The 22,904-nt window shown below is 44.8% G+C and overlaps 1 protein-coding gene across 2 annotated transcripts; it reads right to left on the minus strand.

Annotated features, from left to right (window-relative positions):
• Positions 1–269: 269 nt before the first annotated feature.
• Positions 270–18,002, minus strand: LOC120948675 (uncharacterized). Of its 2 annotated transcripts, none has more exons than XM_040365282.2 (4): positions 15,589–18,002; positions 11,468–11,564; positions 9,820–9,993; positions 270–9,726 (listed from the first exon to the last, which is right to left on the minus strand). In XM_040365282.2, the coding sequence occupies exons 1-4, from the start codon at positions 15,598–15,600 to the stop codon at positions 8,684–8,686; spliced, it is 1,326 nt and encodes a 441-aa protein (XP_040221216.1). In that variant the 5' UTR covers positions 15,601–18,002; the 3' UTR covers positions 270–8,683. The 2 variants fall into 2 exon arrangements, with proteins under 2 accessions (XP_040221216.1, XP_040221214.1); XM_040365280.2 differs by lacking the exon at positions 15,589–18,002 and adding an exon at positions 11,894–13,905.
• Between the last annotated feature and the right edge of the window lie 4,902 nt (positions 18,003–22,904).

Here is a 22,904-nt window from a genome sequence, read left to right on the forward strand (position 1 = left end):
GGAGGGTGGTAAAGATCCGGTGCGGCCGAATACCCTTCAGCAGCATATGTTGCGAGACCAAGCCACCTGGGGCCAATCACGAGATTCTCCATCAGTTATTTGGCACCCGAGTTAAGATAAGACGTTCTTTTGTAATTTTATTTTAAACTTCTTAAGCGATTAATTTTTATTCATTTTTAAATAATTTTTACATAATATAACAGAAATATTCTATACAAAACATTAGTTATTTTTTACTTTTCTTTGTTTCTTTAAATATACTTTCATACTTGTTTTTTTTGCGTACTATCTCCTTCGGCAGCATTTTTTGTTGTGCGCACACGGTGTGTAACAACACTTTCCACCGCACCCGGCGGCCATCCCCCGACTGACACTCTTCTGTCGTGGAGAGGTTTGCAGGATCCAATGAATCGTCTTCGATTGACTAGGATTACACCCAATCGACTACCACAAAACAATCGGTTTCTTCGTCATCTTGCTCTTTAGTTACCATCGTACCGGTTTGCTTTTTCTTCATTTGCTTCTTTTTCGTTTTACTTTATTCTCTTCCTACGTTTGCCTCCAAACCACCCATTAGGCTAGCGCTGGGTGAGTTAAGGTGGTGTAAGGGGGAGGAGCGACTATGGAGAAGTGGTTGTTTTCCATTTTACTCTGCTATTACTCGTCTTGTTGCTATTTCTTTGCAAATGCCTATCGATGTTTGTATGTGTACGTGTGTTTGTGTGAGTGTGTGTGTCCTGTAAGTAGTGTCCAGTGGGGTTTAAATTTGGTGCACCCGAAGATAGAAGTTAGTCACTTTATCAATGCGCTTGCTGTGTGTGAGTGTTTTAAAAACATAAAAAAACGCCATGCATTCTCTTTGGGCGATTTCGGTGTTTGCCGATTTATGTATGCGTATAGTTTAATACCCGATTTAACGTATATATATAGTAGTAGATGTAGCAGTGATTTGACTTGCTCTATGTCTGTCTGTATGTGTACGCGTGGTTTTTGTTTGGTTTTGTTTTACAAACCGAAGGGAATTCTTGTGTGTGAGAGTGTGTGTGTGTTTTTGTTTGTTTGTGTCACAGTGTCTGTACTAATGTGATGGTTGGAGCCTACTCATTTGCGTACTCCCGCAGTATGCGCACTATTGTTGCTAACGTGTGCATTTTGCGCAGACGATCCTGACGTGTTGCATGCTTGTCCCATGCACGATCTAGTTTTTTTTGTTTGGATAATCGTTCTATTTTGTTTCACTTTGTTGAATTATATTCAAAACCCGTTTAATTAGTTTTCTTCCATAATTTTCTTTTGCCACTGTTCTGCTACTTAACCCGCCGCAAGGGCCGTGATCCTTCGACCAGTCACCATTTAAATACGTGAATATTTAGATTAATAATTCTAGGTATTAAATGAATTCGACTTTCATCAATGTCTGTGTATGTGTTTGTGTATGTGTACGTGTGATGTTGTTGTTGTTTTTTTTTTTCATTTTGTCTATGTTGTACGGGGGTACGTGTAAGTGTATCGCTTTCCGAGTTCCGTTTGCGATAATCAGTGGATTGATTAGCAACGTATACCACGCTTAGCTTTTAAGGGGAGGGGTAGATTATTTTCCTGTTATGCAGTATGTGTGGTAGTAGAAATCATGCGGCTAAATTCCGGTAAGTATCTGTCAATTACGAGAGTTATAGCTGCGTGTTCCACCATTATTTCCCCCTACAGCTTTCCTCCACCATGATTGAGTGACATCCCTTTGGCGGATTGTTTACGTTCTTTCGCTCTTATGCTGTTCCTCGTTTACTTATGCTGTTCCTCTTTGCTCTGCCAACAGTTGTTTTACGCCCGCGATCCAATCCGGGATTCGGGTTTCGCACCTTTGCGCCTGTTTGCTCTCTCGAAACGATACTCCTGTCCGCAGGCATTCCATCGCGCTCAGTGTTATATTTTTTGACGTTTTTCTTTTCTCTCTTTTATATATTTAAAAAAATATGTTACGATATCGTTTATATTAGAAGTTTGCTATATTTCAATTATTTCTTTTCCCTCGTTTACTAAACCGCTCTATTGCCGCTGTTCCGTTCTTTTTTCCCCTCTTTACTCCTTCTAGCTGGCAGATGAAAGTTCTACAACGCCGTTCCTGTCTGTACCCTATCCCCCCTCCACCCCTCCCCGGTATGAACCCTCAGGGTTTCACTACTTCTGCACGGTGCAGTTTGGGGAAGGGTTATGCTATCCTTCCCCCTCTCATCTAGAATGGTACGAACAGTCGATTAGTAGGGGTTTTAGATAGTATCCTTTACCTTTGCATTGCATTACGCGAAGTGTGTGTGTGTGTGTGTGTGTGTGTGTGTGTGTGTGTGTGTGTGTGTGTGTGTGTGTGTGTGTATTTTTTCCGTTAATGGAGGCGCCTCGTTTCGTGCGCTTTGGCTTTGGCGCGATTGTTCACTAGTGTTACGGTTATGCTTCGGTAATGTATCTCGGAGGCTGCACAATTAGGGACTGCTTGACGCAATAGATCAAACCAGCGCAAGGATAACGTTCCGGTTTTGATGTATGTGTAGGGTTGGTATCGTTTTAACGTGCCGTTTACTTTTTGCTTTTAAGTTCGTTTCAGTTTACCGCTGTACCTTTGCATGTGATTTTACGCTGGGATTAGCATTTTCCTTTTTTTTTTCGTTATTTATGTTAATGCATTGAATTTAACGCGGCCTGCAGGCGTCGTATGTTAGCGTTCCCCCCTTGGCGCATTGCATTCCTCCACAGCGTTCGCTACGAGGAGTTTCTGTGGTGTCAAACCGTAGGGCTTAGGGCAGTGTCATATATAATTTAACTCGCTAGCTGTGTCTACGAAAGTTGCACCGCTGCGCCGAGTTGCAACTTCTTTAACGAATGTGTCTCTCTCTCTGTGTGTGTGTGTGTGTGTGTGTGTGTGTGTGTGTGTGTGTGTGTGTGTGTGTGTGTGTGTGTGTGTGTGTGTGTGTGTGTGTGTGTGTGTGTGTGTGTGTGTGTGTGTGTGTGTGTGTGTGTTTATGTTCGTGTTGTTGTAGATGTGTAATTCCCGGTGTCCTTCTTTCACCGGGACAAGATAGCACAACACATCCGATTTTCCCGCGATCATTGGGCAGGGTTTACTGCTCCCTTGCCAATTGAATTCCTCCCCCTACTTAGGTACGTTGCTCGTTTGTATCGTTCCGTTCTTGTCGGAATCATACGTATTAGCCGTTTCTCACTTGACGTTTGCCCACCTGCTTTTAAATTAATATGTTCTTCTTGTGTATGTTTTTTTACGAATCAGTACCTATTTATGTATTCAATGATTTGTTGTATTAGTCACGTTGCTTGGCGAGCGTGTTTTGCTCCTAATTTGAGCAACGCCACGATAATATTTAAACCGAACACGATGGTTCTTTTTTGGATGTGGCTTAAACATATTTCAAGCAAAAATAAATACGTATAAAATTTCCATTTTTCTGTCTGGAATGTTGTTGCTGCACAGTACAGAAGGAGACGTAGTGTTTTTTTTTACGTAAAATTGTAACTAAATTCCATCAAACTGTAGGCTGGTAGTTGGTAAGATGTTTCGCGTACACGTTGCATCACGCAAGAAGCAGTAGCAACCAAAGTGACGGATTATGGTATGCCATCTCCGCCCGGCTTGATTGGAGCCCAACACACGACTACACCGATGATAAAGATTGTTTGGTTTTGCTTGTTACTGTTTTAAACCGGGTACTCATTATACATACAATGGATTAACAAAGTAACGTATCCATTCATGTACACTGTGACAAGATTTGTTCCTATTTGTTTATTACTTCCACTCCTGATTCTGATTACACAGCAAAGAGACAACCGGTGTGTCGAATCGAGTGCTGCCGTACGATCTTGATAAAGCTCAACTCACTCTTGTTACGGACATTCTTGTGCATCTGATGAAAACAAAACCAATCCATACCATTCAATGAATCGTTCAAGAATAAATTAATACTATAAAAACGGATAGCCGGTACATACAAAAGTAACAAAAGCCATTATTCTTATTATCGTACTAAACATCCTCGAGCTAGGCAAAACAAAAGTTTCTTCGTCTCTCTACCTTCAACAGACCACATGTAGCATTTGGCACAGGATAGATATATGGCAGACATGCGTTTTTGGCAAATTGAGGTGACAAAAGATAGGAATACTGGCAGTCAACCACGAAACAGGTTTTTGAAGCGAACACACACACTCTCGTTGACAATGATCCGACCTAAGGCGTCTAAACTGCAGTTGCTTCTTTAGCGATAATGCATTTACGTTGAACAAACGATGTTCCAGTGCTCTTGCGTAAGTAATGAATGTGCGTGTGGGAGTGTTTGTACTTCCTTTAATATAAATTATTGGCCAAATAAATGCTATTGGTGGCTCAATAACAGCAAACACCCCAACCATCAGAGAGATTTTCATCATAATTTTATAAAAAAAAAAGATTCTTCCCGACCCTGATGCGATTTACATGATAACTAATGGCAGTGGTACACTACTATTAACTTAAACAGTAAGTAAGTCTTTTTCACGATCCGTCAAGGAGACGGGGGCTCTTTTCTGTTACGAATAAACGTAAAATTCCATCCCTTAGCGGACTAGCATGCAAATGAAGGGCTACACAGCGCCTTCGCTCTGCAACTTTTGTTAAACAGGTACTGTTTGTGTCTGAGTGTAAGTGTGTGTCTGTGTGTGTGTGTGTGTGTGTGTGTGTGTCTGTGTGTGTCTGTGTGTGTGTGTGTGTGTGAGTCTAATAGTTGATGGAAAAGAAGACTGTTACTTAAAAACATACACGCACATGCAAATTAACAGCAGCAACCGTTACCAGAACTACGAGGAAAGAAGTCGCTCGGTGCAGACGTTGCGCAGTGCAGTCCAATGTACGCATTCAAGCCTGATCAGTTGCAATTGTAGTGAACTTTAGTAGCAAACGGTAGACTCTTACGCCCCAAAACGGCCACAGATTGCACCCAGTCCAGTATTAATCCTCTTTCAAGCTCGCCCCTTTCTACCGACTTCTCTCTCTCTCCCCCCTCCCCCTCGATCGCACACATACATACACCTCTACACACACACATACATACAAATATACACATGTACATGCATAATTTCACATACACGTATACACAGCAATATGTGCATATGTGCATACTTTCTAATACATTTACGTTTTGTTTTTTTTTTATTTCGATTCCAATTTTCCGAAACCACCGCGCTACAGTGTTTCGCCAATTCGAGGCGCAAAACGCTTCCACTCCCTCCTGCACCGGTGCCAAACAATGCCATTTTCACTAAGTGTGTTCACTGTGTTTGTATGTGTATGTGTTTGGGGGTGATTGAGTGTACAAACAAGAAATACAGGCAAACGTAAATATCTGCTGCGTCCTGATTGGCAACTTCCAGCTCCAAACGGGGCTGGTTCCCACTGATTTGCTGCTCTCGCAGTGTACGTATTTTCACCGAAAAAAGTGTACGCGTGACTGACGTGTCTGACTGATTATTGCATTTTTTTACTCCTCCTCCTTCTCCTCCCCCTTCTCCTCCCCCTTCAACACACGACTCCTTCAACAAGTTTATTTGTAGCATCATCATTGAACGCTTGCCCGTCGATGATAACATCTGCTCCAAATACTCATTTACCAATAATATAATATATATTATTTTACCCAAAGCGGTTCCAGTACCCAGCAACGTACCATATACCATTAATCGCATACACCGGTGCTGGGTCTGAATCCTATCTTGGTTAGTGTGTGGTTGTGTGTGTGTTTTTTTGTTTTTTATTTTGTGTTTTTTGCATTATCTGTTTTGCCACCCAGTTTGATAGGCAATTTATGTTTTTTTTTCTAAATCTTTGTTTTATTTGGGGTTTTTCTTGGTTTTTTTGTTTGTTTGTTCGATTAAACTCTCGTGTTGTGGTAGTGGTGCAAGTAAGAACGTCATTTGTTTTCCATTACATTTGTTTGTTTTGAGGATTTAGGGGAGCGTATAATTTGCTGGAGGGAATGGGAACTGGAGTGGGAAAAGGTGTCATGTTGTACGATTATCTTCAAATACTCAATTAGATTACCATAGTGTCCTTGATGGCACGTTTGTAGTTGCGTTGCGGGCTGCCGAGCTCTATAGTTTTGTTATTATTTATTATTACTTTTTGTTTTGTTTTGTTTTGTTTTTTTTTTCGGTCTATGTTTCTCACTTCTGTCTCTGTAGCGTTTCTTTTCCTCTGCTGCTGTCAATGTTTGTTCAACTGTATTCACTCATTATAACATCTGGCTTAACTGAGACTCTTCTACGCTTGCATATCTCGGCAAAAAACTTTTGCAATTAAAGGTTTTCGTACTATTAAGTGTCTATCTTTTGTGTGTTTGTGTCGCTGTTTAGTGAGCTGATCCAGCCGTTGCCTGTCTAATCAGGGTTGCATGTTTGGTTTTGGTTTTCTTTTTCTGTGTGTCAGTGGTTTTTTTTTGCCACTAACGAGCACGTCTCTATCGGGTTACGATTGCTAAGTGTTTTGTTTAAATTAAATCACGCCCAGCTGTTCTTAGTATGGGGTTGCGGTTATTTGAAATTTATTCAAATTCTATCATCGAATTAGATGTGTTTTAACGGCATCGTGCAAGTAGTATTCTGGTTTCCCGTTACTCCTGCTTCCACTTGCACTTCCTATATACTTTACAAATAAATCTAGTCTAGTACGGCTGTTTACTCTACTTGCTTGAAATTGTCCTCTTGTTGCATTCGCACACTGGTTTTATAACCCTCATTTTATTTTTTATGTCTTCGTTCAGCTACAAGTGTTCGATACACGATCGCTCCCGGTTCAAGTCCAATCCAATGATTTATACTTTTTGTAGGTTTTTGTTTGTTTTTAATAACAAGCTAACCCGACCATACGACGTCCGTTTACGATATTTCGTTTGTATGATTCGTGGATTTTCTTTATGTCTTAGTTTTCTTCTCTTTCACAGTGCCAGTTTTAAAGTTTGACTTTTGTTCTGTTTTTCTCTCGCTTCTTCCTTTTAATTTAATTGCTTCGTTTTATGTTATACTCTACCACCCCTCCGATCGCCACAGCTTAGTAATACTTTTTCGTTAGTTTCTTTTCTAGGTAATGATTACAATGATGTGCGGTTTATTTTTTTTTTTTTTGTTTTGTTTTTGTCCCTCCGTCAACCCTGACCTTTTCTAAGTCCAATTCGTTTGTATTGTGATTGCAGCTCATTATAACATTTGAATGTGTTCTGTTATTCGTTTGCTCTGCTTCACAACACCACCTTCGGCATTTATTTTCTTTTTTTTTTTTGTTTTGCTTGCTTGTAACGATACGAATGTCTATCGTGTTTGATATTCGCGTCCATTTTTTGTTTTCTCTCCCACTTGTTTGCAATTCGACATCTTTGTCTGTCACTATTGTTCGTTATAATTTACTTTCGTAACTGGCAGCGTTTTAAAAACATTGTTCTCATTTCTACTACACTCATGCCGGTTGTTGTTTTTTTTATTATGTTCATGTTTTTTTTTTGTTTGTTTAAGTTTGTTTTTGTTTGATGCCTTATAGTTTGGCTATTATGGCGTGCAGTGCGTCGTTTACTTTACTTTTGTTTTGCTTTGTTTATCATTGTAAGGTTTTTATTCGAGTTTTACTTTATATTAACGAGTTCTCACTCTGGCGCTAGCCCAGTTTTGTGTTGTCTTGTGTGTGTGTGTGTCGTTCGTGTTTGTTTTTCCTTATGGAGAGGGAGGGGGTTTAATTATTATTTGTTTTTTTTTTTTTATTTGAACTAGAATAACCAAGTTTTTTCGTGTTTTTTGTCGCCTAGTCAGGTCATTCGCTGGCGCATTTTAGCTTGAACTGCACTTGGTGGATAAACTGGAGCAATTTGATGCAATTGTTGAGCGTGTGTGTGTGTGTCTTCGTTTCACCCGGCTTTCCGAACTGGGGTGATGAATGAGTCACTTCTCCTTTGGCACTTGTTTGCCGTCCCCCCTCCCCCTTCTCAACTAGCTCGTTTTATGCGACTGACTGGCTAATCGACTACGGATCGAGGAACCGATCGCCTGCCCGATCCTGAACGATGAATCGTACGCCGTACAAAATGCTACACAGTAGTTGGATGTGTTTCTTTTCGGTTTGTTTTGCTGCTACGTGTGCGTGAGGAGGTGTGGTTTGTCTGTCCGTGTGATTGCTGCTTCCGCCTATAATCCCCTTCCCTCCTGTAGCGCACTCGGTCTCTCTCTCGAACAAAGGGTACAAAATTCTCCGGCATACACGTGCACACTCACATACACACACACACATACACACAAACATAGCTAATATGCTAATATTAGGGTTTCCGTTCCCTGAATTCCACCCCGTTCCAAAACAATTGCCCGCCCTAGCACAGTTAGCACTACCTCCGTGGGAGGGGGCAGGGAGGGAGGGAGGGAGGTGGGGGGGGGGTGGAGTGGTTCCCCTGGCCAGAGGTGACCCAGGTGGTGTGGCAAATGGGTGGCGCTGCTACTAGCGGCTAAATATAAAGATAATCACTAGGAATGGCGCGCACCGCGCCGGCACCGCAGGTGGTGCGCGGCCTGCCAACACAGGGCGCATTGACCAACATTCGGTGGCTTACAGAGGGCTTATCTGCAACCGCGAGCCGCCCCCGCTCAAGCAACCAGGTTGAGGATTTTATAACCTATCCTCGTCCTCCTCCTCTGCATCCTCGCCGTTCTCCTCGTTCTCCTCCTTGTAGCCCGGATGCTCTGATATTGCGTAATAGTTTCCATTGTAAATAACACCTAGCTCGCGCAGCGCGTCCCCGCGTATCGTCGCCTTGATCGTCCAGTTGTAGCAATCGTCGGACTCGCTCTCGCGATCCAACCGCTCGACGTCGAGTATCTTCGAGCTCAGCCGCTCCAGTATGATGCCGATGTCCTTGATGCTGAGGTGCCGCTTCTGGTCGACGGACAGCTGGTCGATGAGCAGCAGAAACTTTTCGGACGTCACCGTCTCGTCCTCCATCACGGTGTTCTCCGTTTCGCTCTCGGAGCTGTCCCGCTCGGGCCCAATGTCCAGGAAGCGCACGTGCCCCTTGGTCGTGGAGGTGCGCCGGCTGTCCGACAGGCTGCTCGGGGGCGGCTGCGGGCTGGCAGAGCCGTCCTGTATGGGCGAGGTGGCCACATTCTTGTGCACCGCAATCTTGCGCCCCTCCTCGTGCAGGGCGCAGCAGTGAAAGTCACACTCGGTCGCGCCGGGGCTGCCGGCCCGCGTAGGCATGTGCGCGTGGTGCGCACACTCGGGCGTGTGCACGTGCACCGCCCCGACCGCACTGTCGAACGAGCCGCCCTGCTTGGACAGCCGCCGGGCCGAATGGTACATCTGCGACTGCGGATCATCGTGGTTGATCACGGTAATTTGCGGACTGGGGAAGCGAGGCTGGCTCGACACGGACGACTTGTCGATCGAGTTCTGCGTCGACAGGCTCTTCTTCGACGGCGAAAACTTGTCCGACGTCGGACCGTTGCTTAGCCCGATGCTGGAACCGCCCGGGCCTCCGCTACTACTGCTGCCGCCTCCGCCGCCGCCCCCTTGGCCGCCGCCTTGCCGCTGATCCCAATGCAACACAACTGTGACTCGACCCTTGTTATCCATAATCTTCCAGGAGGGTGTTTCATCCTGCAGCTCCAATGCATGTATAGTTTCGCAAACGATCTTTGGTATTGCTGATATTGCTGCAAACAACAACAAAAAAAGAAGATATTTTAGTAAAAATAACGATGCCTACCATCTGGTCGATTCACCTCCGTGGCCGCGGTAAAACTTACCAGCTTTAATTACATCCACACCCGTAGGATACCAACGTTCACCTTGCCGCAGCAGAAGCAGAACGGTATTATTCGCTAACGTCCTGAAATACTCGCCATCCTCCACCTGTGTGCCATCGCATTCCAACACCAATCGCACGGGCTCGGAGGCTGGCACTCCTAATTTATCTTTTCCTATATCGGTAGCATGCAAAGGCAAAGGAAACACATTTGAGAAAACAAGAGTCAGCTAGGGGTTTAGACAGCCAACATTGAGGAGAGAACGTTTTTCTGTACATCCACATTAATCGTAGGAAGAGTTTGGTGAGGCTGATGATGCAGCACGGTGTGGTAATGATCTGTTTTTTCTCAGACTGTGGTGTGATTTTTTCTGCCGCAGTTACTTTCTTCACGTTATCGGTGGAACCACGGAGTTCGAAGCGAGTTCGATATGTAACCAAACTCACCGAGATTTGCCCGGACTCGGACGACCACAATACCACCATCGAGATTAATCAATCGCTTCTAAACTGTTAGGAACAATACGCCCAGAACTGTTTTGATGTTTGATGGCCACTTACTTCGAGGTGTGAATAATTGCACCTTTTGCAACGTTCCTTGATAGCAGAATGGTCGACGATTGCTGTGTGTATGTGTAGGCCGTAGTGGTAGCGGATCGGACAATTTTTCACATTTTTGCGAAACGTGAGAGTCGCTCAATGCTCAGCAGAGACTCACGAAAGGATCATCCTCAGCATCCTCAGAATTGGAGAGAGAGCGAGTGTGTGACAGGGAGAGAACTTTTTGCTTCAATCCACCCACACGTGAAAAAAGGGATTCCACTCATTTTCTATTACCTTTCAGTTGAGTGAATTGAGCACTCTTTTACACTCTGGGACGCTTTGGCGGTCGTCTCGCCCTCTGCGCTTCTCTTTTGAAGAGCGGGGTTGAGTTTTACTCCTGCAGTAAGGATTTTGATGCTCTCTATGTACCGTCGTGTTCACGTACTCTGCTTCCAGAACTCTACTCTCCATTATCTCTCTCTCCCTCTCTCGATTTCACGCACACGTACACAGTCTCTCTGATGTCTTGCTGAGAATGGCACACGCTGTGCTGCTTTCGTTGCTTGCTTTTCCCGCGTGCTGCCCTCTCGCTCGCGCTTATCCAGTCATAATTGGCAATGGCAGTTTCGCTGTGTCCTAGTTTGGCCTACTTTCCATTACTCGGTCACTTGCATTCTACTCACCCGAGTGTCAGCCCCACTTCGTTTCGTGCTGTTTCCTGCCCGTGTGCACTCGCTTTGGACGAGTTATTGAGCACTAGCAGGGGCAGGGCAGGGAAGGATGTTCTTAGGATGTGTACGGCGACATGAGAGCAAACGCGTGTGTATATGCTTTTTTTATTCCTTTTATATCATAAGTTGACTTTTTTTTTTGTTCGATATTTTCCCCTATTTTTCAACAGGGGGATATTTTTTATGCAGGTTTAGCACAGATTCACAATCATTTGTCGTCGCTGCAATGATCCTATGAAGATGTCCAGTAACATCGGGAAACAAGCAAATAAAACCACGTCCACACCGTGCTGCTCATCACCTGACCACCCGGCCCCGGTCCGGCCACCATCGAGTGGCGGGTATCAGAGCTAGTATTTCTCAGCGGCCACGTACCTCTAACTATTAGCTCCTCGAAGCTACCTACTACGAGACCTTTACGGACATTGCGCCAACTGTCCCAGATTTTTAAAGGCCTCTTGCCACGAGACTCCTGCGGAAAGCAAATGGGAAATGAAGCATACAGATATAGTGATGATAAATTACGCCTTTTGCCTCACCGGGGTTGTAGCTCTCAGCATCGCAGCCTACACACACACACACACCTACACCGAATCACCATGCCTTGCTGCCGTATCGCCAGTGCCAATCGGTCAATCCAGGCAAGCTGCTCTGACCTTTTGGCAAGAAGCGGGAGGCAGTTTATGGTGGCAGGGGGTAGGATTGGGGAGGTTCTAATTAAAGTAGTTTTGAGTGTGCTTTGGCTTGCTTTCCAAAAGGCTGAGGCAACCGCTTGGGTGGGGCAGTAGCAGTACCACGTACCACGGACATTCCTTGGCGAAAGTTCAAACAGTTGCAGCCCCAAATCGGTTTCGAAACGCCCAATGTACATAACGCTGCAGACCACATCTTCAACGCTACACACACACAAACGCGGAGGTTGCACTCACAAACGAACAAATCGATGCACACCGTAGTGTGCAGGCTGTGTTTGTTTTAGCTACTGCTACTACTACTGCTGCTGCTGCTGGTGATGATGATGCTGCTGCTGCTGCTGCTATTGACACTGCCCCTGGATTGATGCCCTACGGGCGTGTGAAGCATTCCGGTTCCACAGCCGCTCGAAGATCATACCAAAAAAAGAAAACTTTCACATTGTGCTGCATTTCTTTGGTATACCGAGGAGAAGCTTGCTGCGGAGTTTTGATTTAGCTTTATTTGCTTTGTTTGTGTGACGGCGGTTTTTTTCCTGCAGTCTTATGTTTTATCCTTTCCTCTCCGTAGTCATTGTTGGGTTCCTATCGATGTTGCATCAACTAGCACCTTTGGCAATTGTAAGGTCTCTTAGTATCAGGCGCGCGGATAACAACAGCTTTGGCCGTTTCAGTAGGTGCAAACACGAACTAGGGCAATCGTGCAGCTCGAAACAAGGCTCGGAACACGCTCTCACTCATGCCACAAGTTCAAGTGTTCCGGTGGCAGATTGGTGATCAGCATTGGGAAGATGGATTGTAAACGGTTGGCTTCGTAAACCAATTTTACCCTACTAATACCACCCAATGTACAAATCCGATGCACATCGCTTCTATCACAGGGAGTAGAGTTTGAAATCCTTAACGTCATCATTCGTAAACTTGCACTTTATTTTCAGCAGGCTACAGTACAGCAGGAACATCCTTTCCGTAAGTAACTATTAAGCACCGTTAACAGGTCGCTCCAAACTACATCTAAAACAGAACACAAAGGTAACACCCGGGATGACACAGTCTTTAAGCACAGTTTGGTTTCCAATTTTGTGTTGTACTTTCGTGCACAGAGAACGTATAACAACAGAAAACAACAAATTCCAATGACTACTGCCGTAGTCGATTTCACCAATCTGTGCTAGTGCTGGCTGGCCCCTGACTTTGGCCGCATGTGCCCGTTTGCAAGTACCAACTAGCGTTCACATAACACAGAACAACTCGCAGCACCAGCATCGGCTCTTCTTGGCCTTTCTATCTCACTCAACGGGCACAGCGGGAAGAAAAAAAAAGGATTGGAAAACTCTCCCGCTATTCGTTGATGGCAGAATTGAGCGCTTACTGGAGGCACAGAAAGGCTAGGGTGGCTAGAATGGCTAGGAAGGTTCTGTAGTATGTACTATATACACTCGTAAAGGGAGGTTGAGGGAGGGATACAACTACATACACCAGACGCCACACTGATTTGCCCTACATTTTGCACTACGAACTGCCACTTGCTGCTATACGTTCGCCAGCTGCTTCTCTAAATTCTCCTTTTTTCGGATTTATAGGAACAAAAGCACCGTTACACGCGTCCCAGTGAGCCTACTGTTAACCACGATGGTACCCAAAAGCTTCTTCGGAAGTGTTTTAATGGTCGAACCGTTTTTCAGACACTGCTAACTAACAGATAAAGTCCAGGCAAAGGGCAAAGATGACTTCACGTGCCACTACGCGGTTCGAATCTTATCGTTTCTCTACGTGGCTTATCGCCATCACAGATCCTACAGCCCGACCATCGATAGAAGCACTGCCCTATATCGATAGAAGGACCATTTCCACTCGCGTACTTCACACGAAACACAATTGTGTGTCTGCGCTGCTTCAGCTCACTGGCACAATGGACAGGAAGGAAGTGTGCAACTGTGCTGAGTGTGATCGAATAGCCCTGAAAACTCGATACTTTTGCGGTAATGTAAAGCCAAACAATTCGTAGTGTACATCGCTGCGTGGCGGAATTCCAGCCCAGCCCAAGCAACGAAACGCACAGCACAGCCACGATGGAGCGCACCTCGACCTCGAGAACGATTGCTACGGCGCGATGACACAAAGTGCACTGCCCTCATGACCGAAAGTTGGCATCGACAGTCGGTCGTTTACGGTAACGCGGTCGTGTAACCTCGTTTCGGACAAAGTAGCGCTTGCAATGCAATAAATTTACAATCCCTATATACCGAAAACGGAACCCCACTAGCACCACGACCATCGCCTCCCTCCCGTGCTCCAGCAGAGAGAGAGAAAAACGGGTTATCCATTCTTCCTTTTCCTATCCCGAAATTACGAATACACACACGCACACCACTAACCGCAATCAAACAGCGTGTGAAAAGAGATATCCTGATTTTCCAGAGAGCCTCCAACATTCCAGCCTCCAGCTAGTCACATTCTGACCTATCCCATGTGCACTCTTCTCACACTCTCGTTCTTGAGTGTTCCCATTTTCCAACAGTCACTCAGTTCGCTCCGACAGAGATTCCATCAAAGATCTCTTTGAGTTCTCCAGCTCGCTCCCTTGCTCTCGCTCTCTCTTTCTCTGTCTCTATTTATATCTCTCTCTTTAAAACATTGACGCTCTCCTTGGCTCTTGTTATGAGCTCCCACACGGAGTTTTTTGTAACTCTCTTCACACCAATATCTACCTGCACTTCTGATCATCTGCATGTCATATTCATGTAAAAATACTTATAGGATGGCTTTGGCAGCAGTAGCATGCAGGTACGGTATCGCGTTAGAGTCCTAGGACAACTTCTGTTCACTGCACACATGTAACGCGAGTCCAGGTTAGTCACACTGAAAGACATCAACACAAATCGATCCATTAACCAGTATGTTTAGATGGTTTTGAATGAAACTACTATTGTATTAGCAGGCACTGCTTTAATCGTTTCTTCCAAAATGCATATCCAAAGATCTTCGAGGAAGAGCTTGCATATTAAATCCAGGGACACAAGTTTTTTTTAGGTTTAGCCACAGAATTCCAATTATTATTTACAAGTACTTAACAAATCAAACTAGTCTAATAGTCTATCCTGCAAAGCGTGATTTGCAACAGTCAAGATGGGCTGGTCTGTGTTAAATAATCTACAGCAGCACCACAATTGACACCCATTCACTATGAATGAATCGTACTTGCACGCTGCTTTTTGTTGCTTGCATGGTTGATCGCGGTACGTCCCACTGGATATACCGAGGACCGAGGGCCATGTTTTGACAGCACCTACGGCAGCGCACCGACCGCATAAGCATACTTATGCGATTACTTCCATCTGTCAACGGCAGGGTAGTCAACTGGGATTGTTTTCATTAACCTTTTCACCCGCCCACGGAAGCTGTCAAGCAGGTCGTGGTGGTGATCGGGCTCGGGCCGGACCCTTTGCTCGCCGAAAACCTCCGACTCTCTGAAGGGTAGAGCGAGAGTGGGCGAAAAAATGGCCATGGGAGCGAGAGCTACGCCGAAAAAGCGCACTTCTGCAATAAAAGCTACAACAAAAAAACTACCCGTATTTCACACCCAAACGCGATCAAAGTGTGTCGCTCGAAACGGCCGTCTAGAGGATATTACGCCAACAGCCAGTAGCACCAGCAGTAGTAGAAGTATCCGCAGCAGAAGCAATAGCAGTAGTAGCGAGAACCGGGAGCACCAAATGTTCACGTTCACAGGTTATGACACTGTTGCGGAGTTGGAGGTTTCGAACCACTGGGGCTGCACAAGTCCTGACACTCGATACCTACCTCCCTTGCCATTACGACATGCCTCAAAAGAGTGACCTAGGGGGCACTGTTTTGAGCCCCCTCGCTGCATCGACACTCGCTGGCGATAAACGCGACATCCGTCGGCACCTGCCCACCGGAAATTGTAGTCGCCGGAGGACGGTCGTGCGGCGTGCACGACGGCGGTCGCCCCGCGTGATTAGCTAATTCCTTCCGCCTAGTTCCGCAAACACACGCCAATCCGCCCCAATATGCTCACAGCAGTCCGGACGACAGCGACGACGACAGTGCAGGCGATGGGATGACCGCTACGCCCGGCTCCATCATCCGTCGACACACACGCACGTGGAACTGCACTTCTCCCCCCTCCCCCGCACAAGCCCACACACGCACACACAAACTCCACGCCCCACTGCACCAGGGCCGATCCGGGCTGGTGTCCGTGCACCGGTCAGTAACACCGCGGCAACCTGCGCGTACCGCGGGCCCACCGCGTACCCGTCCGCACGGGTCCTCGAAACGCTCGGGATTTTCCGGCCACGGCCCCTCGCGAGCGCACTACCGTGCAGCGCCTCCGACGTAGCGCGGTGAAAGATAGCGCCGACCCGCTTCACTGGAGCACTCTGCCATCGCCGACACGCACTGTTCGAATTGAACGATCGATTGAATCGAGTTTCGAATATCCTGCCGCCTTCCTGCCCCTTCCCTTGAACCACTGAGATGCGTCCTCGCGCAAAGGCGCTGTCCGACACTCGTTAGCTAGTCTGTGCGAGTGTATGTGTGTGAGTGTGTCAGTGTGGCAGCTAGTGTCAGCTTGGGAGTATAGGTATGAACGATTCTATGCTGTGAGTGTGTGCCCGTGTGTGTGTGTGCGCGCGTATTATTGCATGTGTTGTGTGCGGCAGGCACTGAAGGGCAGTTCACTTCATCGCTTTTCACTCATTCGGAAGCGCGCAGACGCACTGCGGGTCGTTGTTTTCCTCAGAATTTTCCTCCTCCAAGACTCGCCCCCGTCACCCCCCTGCCGCTGTCACAGCACTGCCGACCAGCACGGCCACCACCAACGCCTTTAGCAGCAGGCAGCCCACCAGCCCTCTGCCGAGTCGGGTTCGTCTCCTCGCACCCTCAAGTCGGTGGTTTCGAACGCAACGTGGGATATTGAAGCGCACGGAACCCAACCAGTAGCAGCCAGCAGCAACTCCTGCCGCACTACTGGACCGAATCTCGCTGAGCCAGAACCACACTTGCACTAGGCCGCTTTTTTCGCTTTTCTTTTTGCTCCATACACTGCCTGACAAGACAGTGAACCCACTTTCTAGACGAAGTCAACCTCGACGCCCGTTAATCAATGTTTCAGCCACTGTCACCTTCAGCTCCGTTCGCTCACGCACACACGCACCTGCTATTGGAGAGGGGGAAGATTCACACCAATTTGCCTATTTTCCTGTTTTTTCACCACCGTTTCACCACCGGCCATGCCCGTTCCGACTGTAACTGAGGCGCGTGCACAGGTACATTTTACAGCAGCAGAGCGGACGCAAATCTGCGTGCAGGCACACTGGCAGCAGCAGCAGGCCTTCAATCCACGGTAGCCGCAGACATTTTCCACTGGGCACGGTAGCTCGGCAGCATTTTCACCAAAGCAACTCTGCACCAACCCTGACCATGCGTGGCCACGGGGGTTCACCGAGGGAGGGGGAGCACACTTTTCCAACACGTACTTTTGGGGCGAGCCGCGATCACCAACCGAATCTTTTACCGCCTCTTCTTTTTCCTTCACTTCCTACTCCGTTCCGCTTGCCGCGCTCTGCTATCTCTCTATCTCTTGCTTTCTCGCTCTCTCTCTCTCTCTCTCTCTTATGCACACACGCACTCTTAATCACTCGCCCTTGCCATTTTCTTCTTCTCTCTCTTTCTTTCTCTCACCCTCTCTCTTCTCTCGTACACGCGCGCGCCCCAAACTGCCTAATTCGCTATCTCGCTTGCATCGTTTGCACAACTACTTCATTTATCACACTTCAAACACAACCGCAATAACTTTACATTAACGCCCCAAACACACGAACAATTTTTTCCTGCTTCCTTTTTCTTTTCGGGGGGGGTTTTCTTCTTCTTATTATTACACGGCCACGGCCTTTCTTTCACTCGCTTGCCCGTAGCGTAATCGTATTGGCCACCAGTTTAGCACCACGCCGAAACGTACATCGAATGAGCTGCTCTCTCGGATAATCAACACCGCCGGAAACGGGCTGGAAGGTTGGAATTTTGTTGGCCGAGCAATTGCGTTGGCAATTCATTCGATCACGAGTTTTGACGCACGCACACGGGCGCTTCGGTTGGGACAAAACTGTCCTACCTCGATGGCAAACGGGTAAAACGCGCAGGCTGCGATAGACAGTGCGAGCGAAAAAAGGAAGAGTGCGCGACACAAAAAGCCTTTTCGAAAAGTCCTCCCCATTGCATCCAATCAGGCTGAGGCTTTTCTCTTTTCGGTGGAAAATTCGGTGTTGCAAAGAATTTTCATATCGAACGTTACGAAAGTTTCGCACATGCATTGTTTAAAGTGATTCGTTTCGCTGCCAGTGTAGGGGTTAGAATTAGCATTAGATTTTAGCAGTTTTAGTAATCAGCGGGCGGTCCCGTGGTACAGTCGTCAACTCGAACGACTCAATAACATGCTCGTCATGGGTTCAAGCCCAGAATGCCCCCTGTAGCAAGGATTGACTATCCGGCTAGGTGGTAATGAATTAAGTCTCGAAAGCCTGTATAGGCCGGCATGTCTGCGTATGACGTTACGCCAAATAGAAGAAGCAAAAAATCAAGCAAGAATCAAATCAGCTTTTTCCAGATTATTTAGCTCTAGGAATTTAGAGAAATATAGATTCTAGGGATTCCAAAAAGTCGTTAGTTATGAGAGCTTCTTAAATATTTATTGAATATAAAGGAAACCCCCATGGAGATGTTTGCACTGTTTCGAGAAAGTTTGTTACTATATCATAATAGAGTTTCATTCCAAGCAATACGGCCTTTTTGAACTGTTCTTTCTCAATAAAAAATAGAGCAATTAAAACATTTAGTTATTATCACGTCTGGTGAGATTTAGACCATGATTTTTTGCAAAAAGCCATGTTGAAGGTGATTCTGTAGTGATATGGGATATATTTAGCTGACAAGGCAAACGTAATTTGACGATTGTTTCTTGAACTCGAATTGATAGGTGCAGTTTTCAAACTAGTATCAATTAACGAAAAGTAAATTTAATCAGAAAATAGGCCATTAGTAAATTTTTTGGGGAGGTTCCCTTCGGTATAGTCCGTTTAAGCCAACCAACCAACTACCCATACGCAGAGCGCATGGTGCTATGTGTACACCTACTTACAGGGTTTTCGAGCATTATATAGACATGTTCAGCGAGTTGTAGATTCGTTCAGGCATATAATAGACTCTTTCAGCGAGATATAGAATTGTTCGGATGTAGGTGTAGACATGTTCAGCGATTCTGTAGAGCTGTCATTTGTTTTGTTTACACACTGTGCCGCAGGGTTCAATTTTTCATTCTTAAAAGTCCTAAAAGTAGCTAATAATCATTCTCCAAGCTGTTTAATACATAAATTAGTTGAAAAAAGCATATTTTTTTCGAAAACCGTTTGTTTACCTTCTGATGAAAATGATACAACTTGCAGTCCAAGGGGTACGAAAGTGACAGCTCTACAGTATAACCGAACATGTCTACACCTACATCCGAACAATTCTATATCTCGCTGAAAGAGTCTATTATATGCCTGAACGAATCTACAACTCGCTGAACATGTCTATATAATCCTCGAAAACCCTGTATCACAGATAGCCAATAACTCATAATGTGACTTAGGCAGGCTTAGGCCCATTGAATTGTTTCATCAGTAGACTGCAACTTTAATCAATTCATGTAAATGTATTTCAATATTTATATGTTTTAATATTGATATTTGTTAATTTAATTTGTTAGTTTTATATTGATTCATCCTAATTTTAGAGACTCTATATTACTCTTCTTCTACTATTTGGCATAACGTGCTACGCGGACATGCCCATCCTATACAGGCATTCGAGACTAAATTGATTATCACGCAGGTTGATAGTCAATCCTTAATACAGGGGGACGGTCCAGGTTTGAACCCTAGACAGGTTGATGAATGTGCCACGGGACCACCCCCTCACTGTACATGAATATTTGGTATTTTATTTTCTGACTAGAATACAAACTTACAATCATTATCTATCCCTAAAGACTCCAAGGGATACTTAGGCCATCTTGTCTCCTCAATTTGGGCCTACCACGCATCCTCTGTCCTTGTGGACGGCCTAAAAAGACTTTTTAATTGGGGACTTGAGCCTGGCTATCTTGATACGCTGCGCGTTTTAGAGATGGTTTTAGAGATAGACTCAGGACACAACTTACCTAATAATTATATTTTCAAAATACATTTTCTATTCTTGTGCACCAGTTCTCCCCTAAAGATTTATGTACCTTACATAGTCTATAAGCACTAATTTAAGTACATTCTTCAAGATCCCGATGGATTAATCAATAAACATATTAAACATATTAAACATATAGCAGCTCCTCCATTGTCTTTCCACACATACGGGGCCAAGTATCCTTCTGAACTTTTCCCTCTCGAAAGCGGCTAAGAGGGTTTTCTTCAGATTTGGACTGTGTTCATATCTCAGAGGCGTATGTGAGTATCGCTACTATATAGGTGTTATATGATTCCAGCTTCGTCCGTCGGGATAGGTTTTTTGAGGTGAACTGATTTTTCAAGCTATAGAAAGACCGGTTGGCAGCCAGTATCCTTGCACGCAACTCAGCTACCATACTATTGTCGTTGCTGACCTTTGACCCAAGATAGGTGAATCCTGGGACGACTTCAAAAATGCGTTCACATATCTGTACGTCACTTCTACGTAGGTTATTATTATTTATTGTTAGGTCCGCTGATGTTGCCATCATGAGTTTGGTCTACGCGTCCTACGCGTACATGCCCAGACTATAAAGGCTTTTGCGGCTTAATTCATCACCACGCACAACGCAACCGGATAGTCAATCCTTGTTAGGGAGGGACGGTCTATTATAGGCTTGAACCCATGACGGGCATGTTATTAAGTCGTTAGAGTCGGCGACTGTACCACGGGACTGCCCCCGTGAATTTCTTATGACGAACAATTATGAACTGTAAATGCTATTTCAACGAATAAACAAGTAAAGTCGCAATTTCAAATAAACCTTCGTTTATGTAAAAAATATCCTTGAAGTTTAGCAGTCACGTCGGTTCCCGACGATGTAGCGATCCAAGATTAGGAGTTTTTACCCTATCGAGTAATTTCAACATTTCTATCTACCAGTCGACACTTTAGTCAGGCACTTTGGTTGGACTTTATAGCCAGATTAGATAGACCACCACCTTCAGGTCCTTTAGAAATGACGAAAGTTTTAGATCCCAATTCATCACTTTTTCATTGACTGCAAGGCGCCATACGATTTCATTGATTAGACCGATCTGGAAATATCATGCTGCAAACTTTCTTAATAAGCTGATGCGACTGTTCTAAGAACCGCTTTATGGGGAGTGCAGTGCAAGAGAACCATGTCGAAGCTTCTGTCGAATTTTGTTCCAATGTCTCCAATTTCTATGACAAATATATATTAAATCCACCAATTTTCACTTGAAGCTCTGGAAAGCTGCTGCAGATATCTGGGACTCAATTTTTAAAGGTCACTTCAAAGGATGGACTATTCAGATCACATTGACGTAATCGCAATCACATAAAAAAAATTATCGCTTCACTCGGTAGCCTTTTGAACGGAATGCGCTGGATTCATAATCACGAGACAGTGCAATCTTCTGACGAATGGAAAGAATATGCAGTCTAAGGAGTGTGATCTGAGAAATCGTACTTAGGTGACATCATGATGAATGGAAAGATCAGCTGATCTAAAAGCTTTTAAAAATGTCCCAGTTAAGCCTATTGAAAAAATTGGGTTTAGTATCATTCGAGCAATTAATGTAATTACATTTCGTGTTTTTTTGTAGCTGATCTCTTTAAGGTACGTTGAGCTACACCATATCATGGCGTTGGTTAAGCGTCGAAAATTGTATGATTTGTTATTTCGGGGATAGCGTAATATAAAGTGAAACGTATGCAAACATTCATTTATGAATCTTAGCACTTGTGATGTGATATAACAATAAAACAGTGCAATTACACAAATTTCTAAAGAGGAAACACTTTACTTACCTGCAAATGGAATTTTTAGAAACGTAAAATTGAGCATATTTTCGAGCTTACAGGACCAGGTTCCCTCGTATATATTTTGCTAAATATATATATATGTATATATATATATATGTATATATATATACTTTTAATTATGACAACAATTATGATGACCAATAATTTACCTTGCACTGGTTTTTGCCGGTCGGTTGATTAAGAAACTGTACTAGCTTGACGCACGCGTATCCTAATACGTTTTCTATTTTGTCTGCGGGGCTCTGTTGCGCTTTAGTTTTAGTTTCATTCTGATACATTTCGATGTGTTTGTATCCGACGGGTTCTAATCGTTTTCGTGAGATAGGGGCTCGTGAGTTGCTCAAGAACGCAGCAGATCAAATGTAGAAGCACTTTACAGTGTGCTAATCAAAAGCAATCCAGATCATCGGATTCATTCTGCCAACAGCACACCGCGAGTGTGCACAATGAGGCGAAAATAAAGGAATTGTTGCCGAATGGTAAGCTTTTAAAGTTACACTTGTTGAAGTTGAACAACTTTCATAAGACTTTTGTTATAGGTTCATACTAAGAGGTGTGGTGGTGGTCGCGCGAAAAAGATATGTAGAAAACCGAGTCCGCTTGATTGCAGTGTACGGTGACCTCACAAATTGCATTCCATTGCAATTGCGAACAAAATGTGTAGCTAGAAAGATAATGCTTTGCCGCTGCTTTGAACGCGTAGCATGGCATAGATGCGTGGAGTAGCGATGCTTTTGCACGGCTTTACACCTTGCGGAGAGTGAACGAGTTCAATGTTAACCGGTTGATTAAAGCCTATGGAGGAACGTCTACATATTAGGACATGAATAATTCCTTCTATCTTTCACTGCAGCTGCAAAGTAGGCACATGTAGATGCATATTTGGTTTTTTGAAACGTACGATAAAAATACTTTTTTCGAACATGAACGTATACACATACATACGTCGAATGTTTGTTTTCTGCTATTTTTTAACACTGAATTATCGTCCATTAATTGAATTACATGCACCGCCTCGTTTTGCAAACAGTTTTTGAAACTAA

This window comes from Anopheles coluzzii, chromosome 2 (assembly GCF_943734685.1).
Source record: "Anopheles coluzzii chromosome 2, AcolN3, whole genome shotgun sequence".
NCBI lineage: Eukaryota > Metazoa > Arthropoda > Insecta > Diptera > Culicidae > Anopheles > Anopheles coluzzii.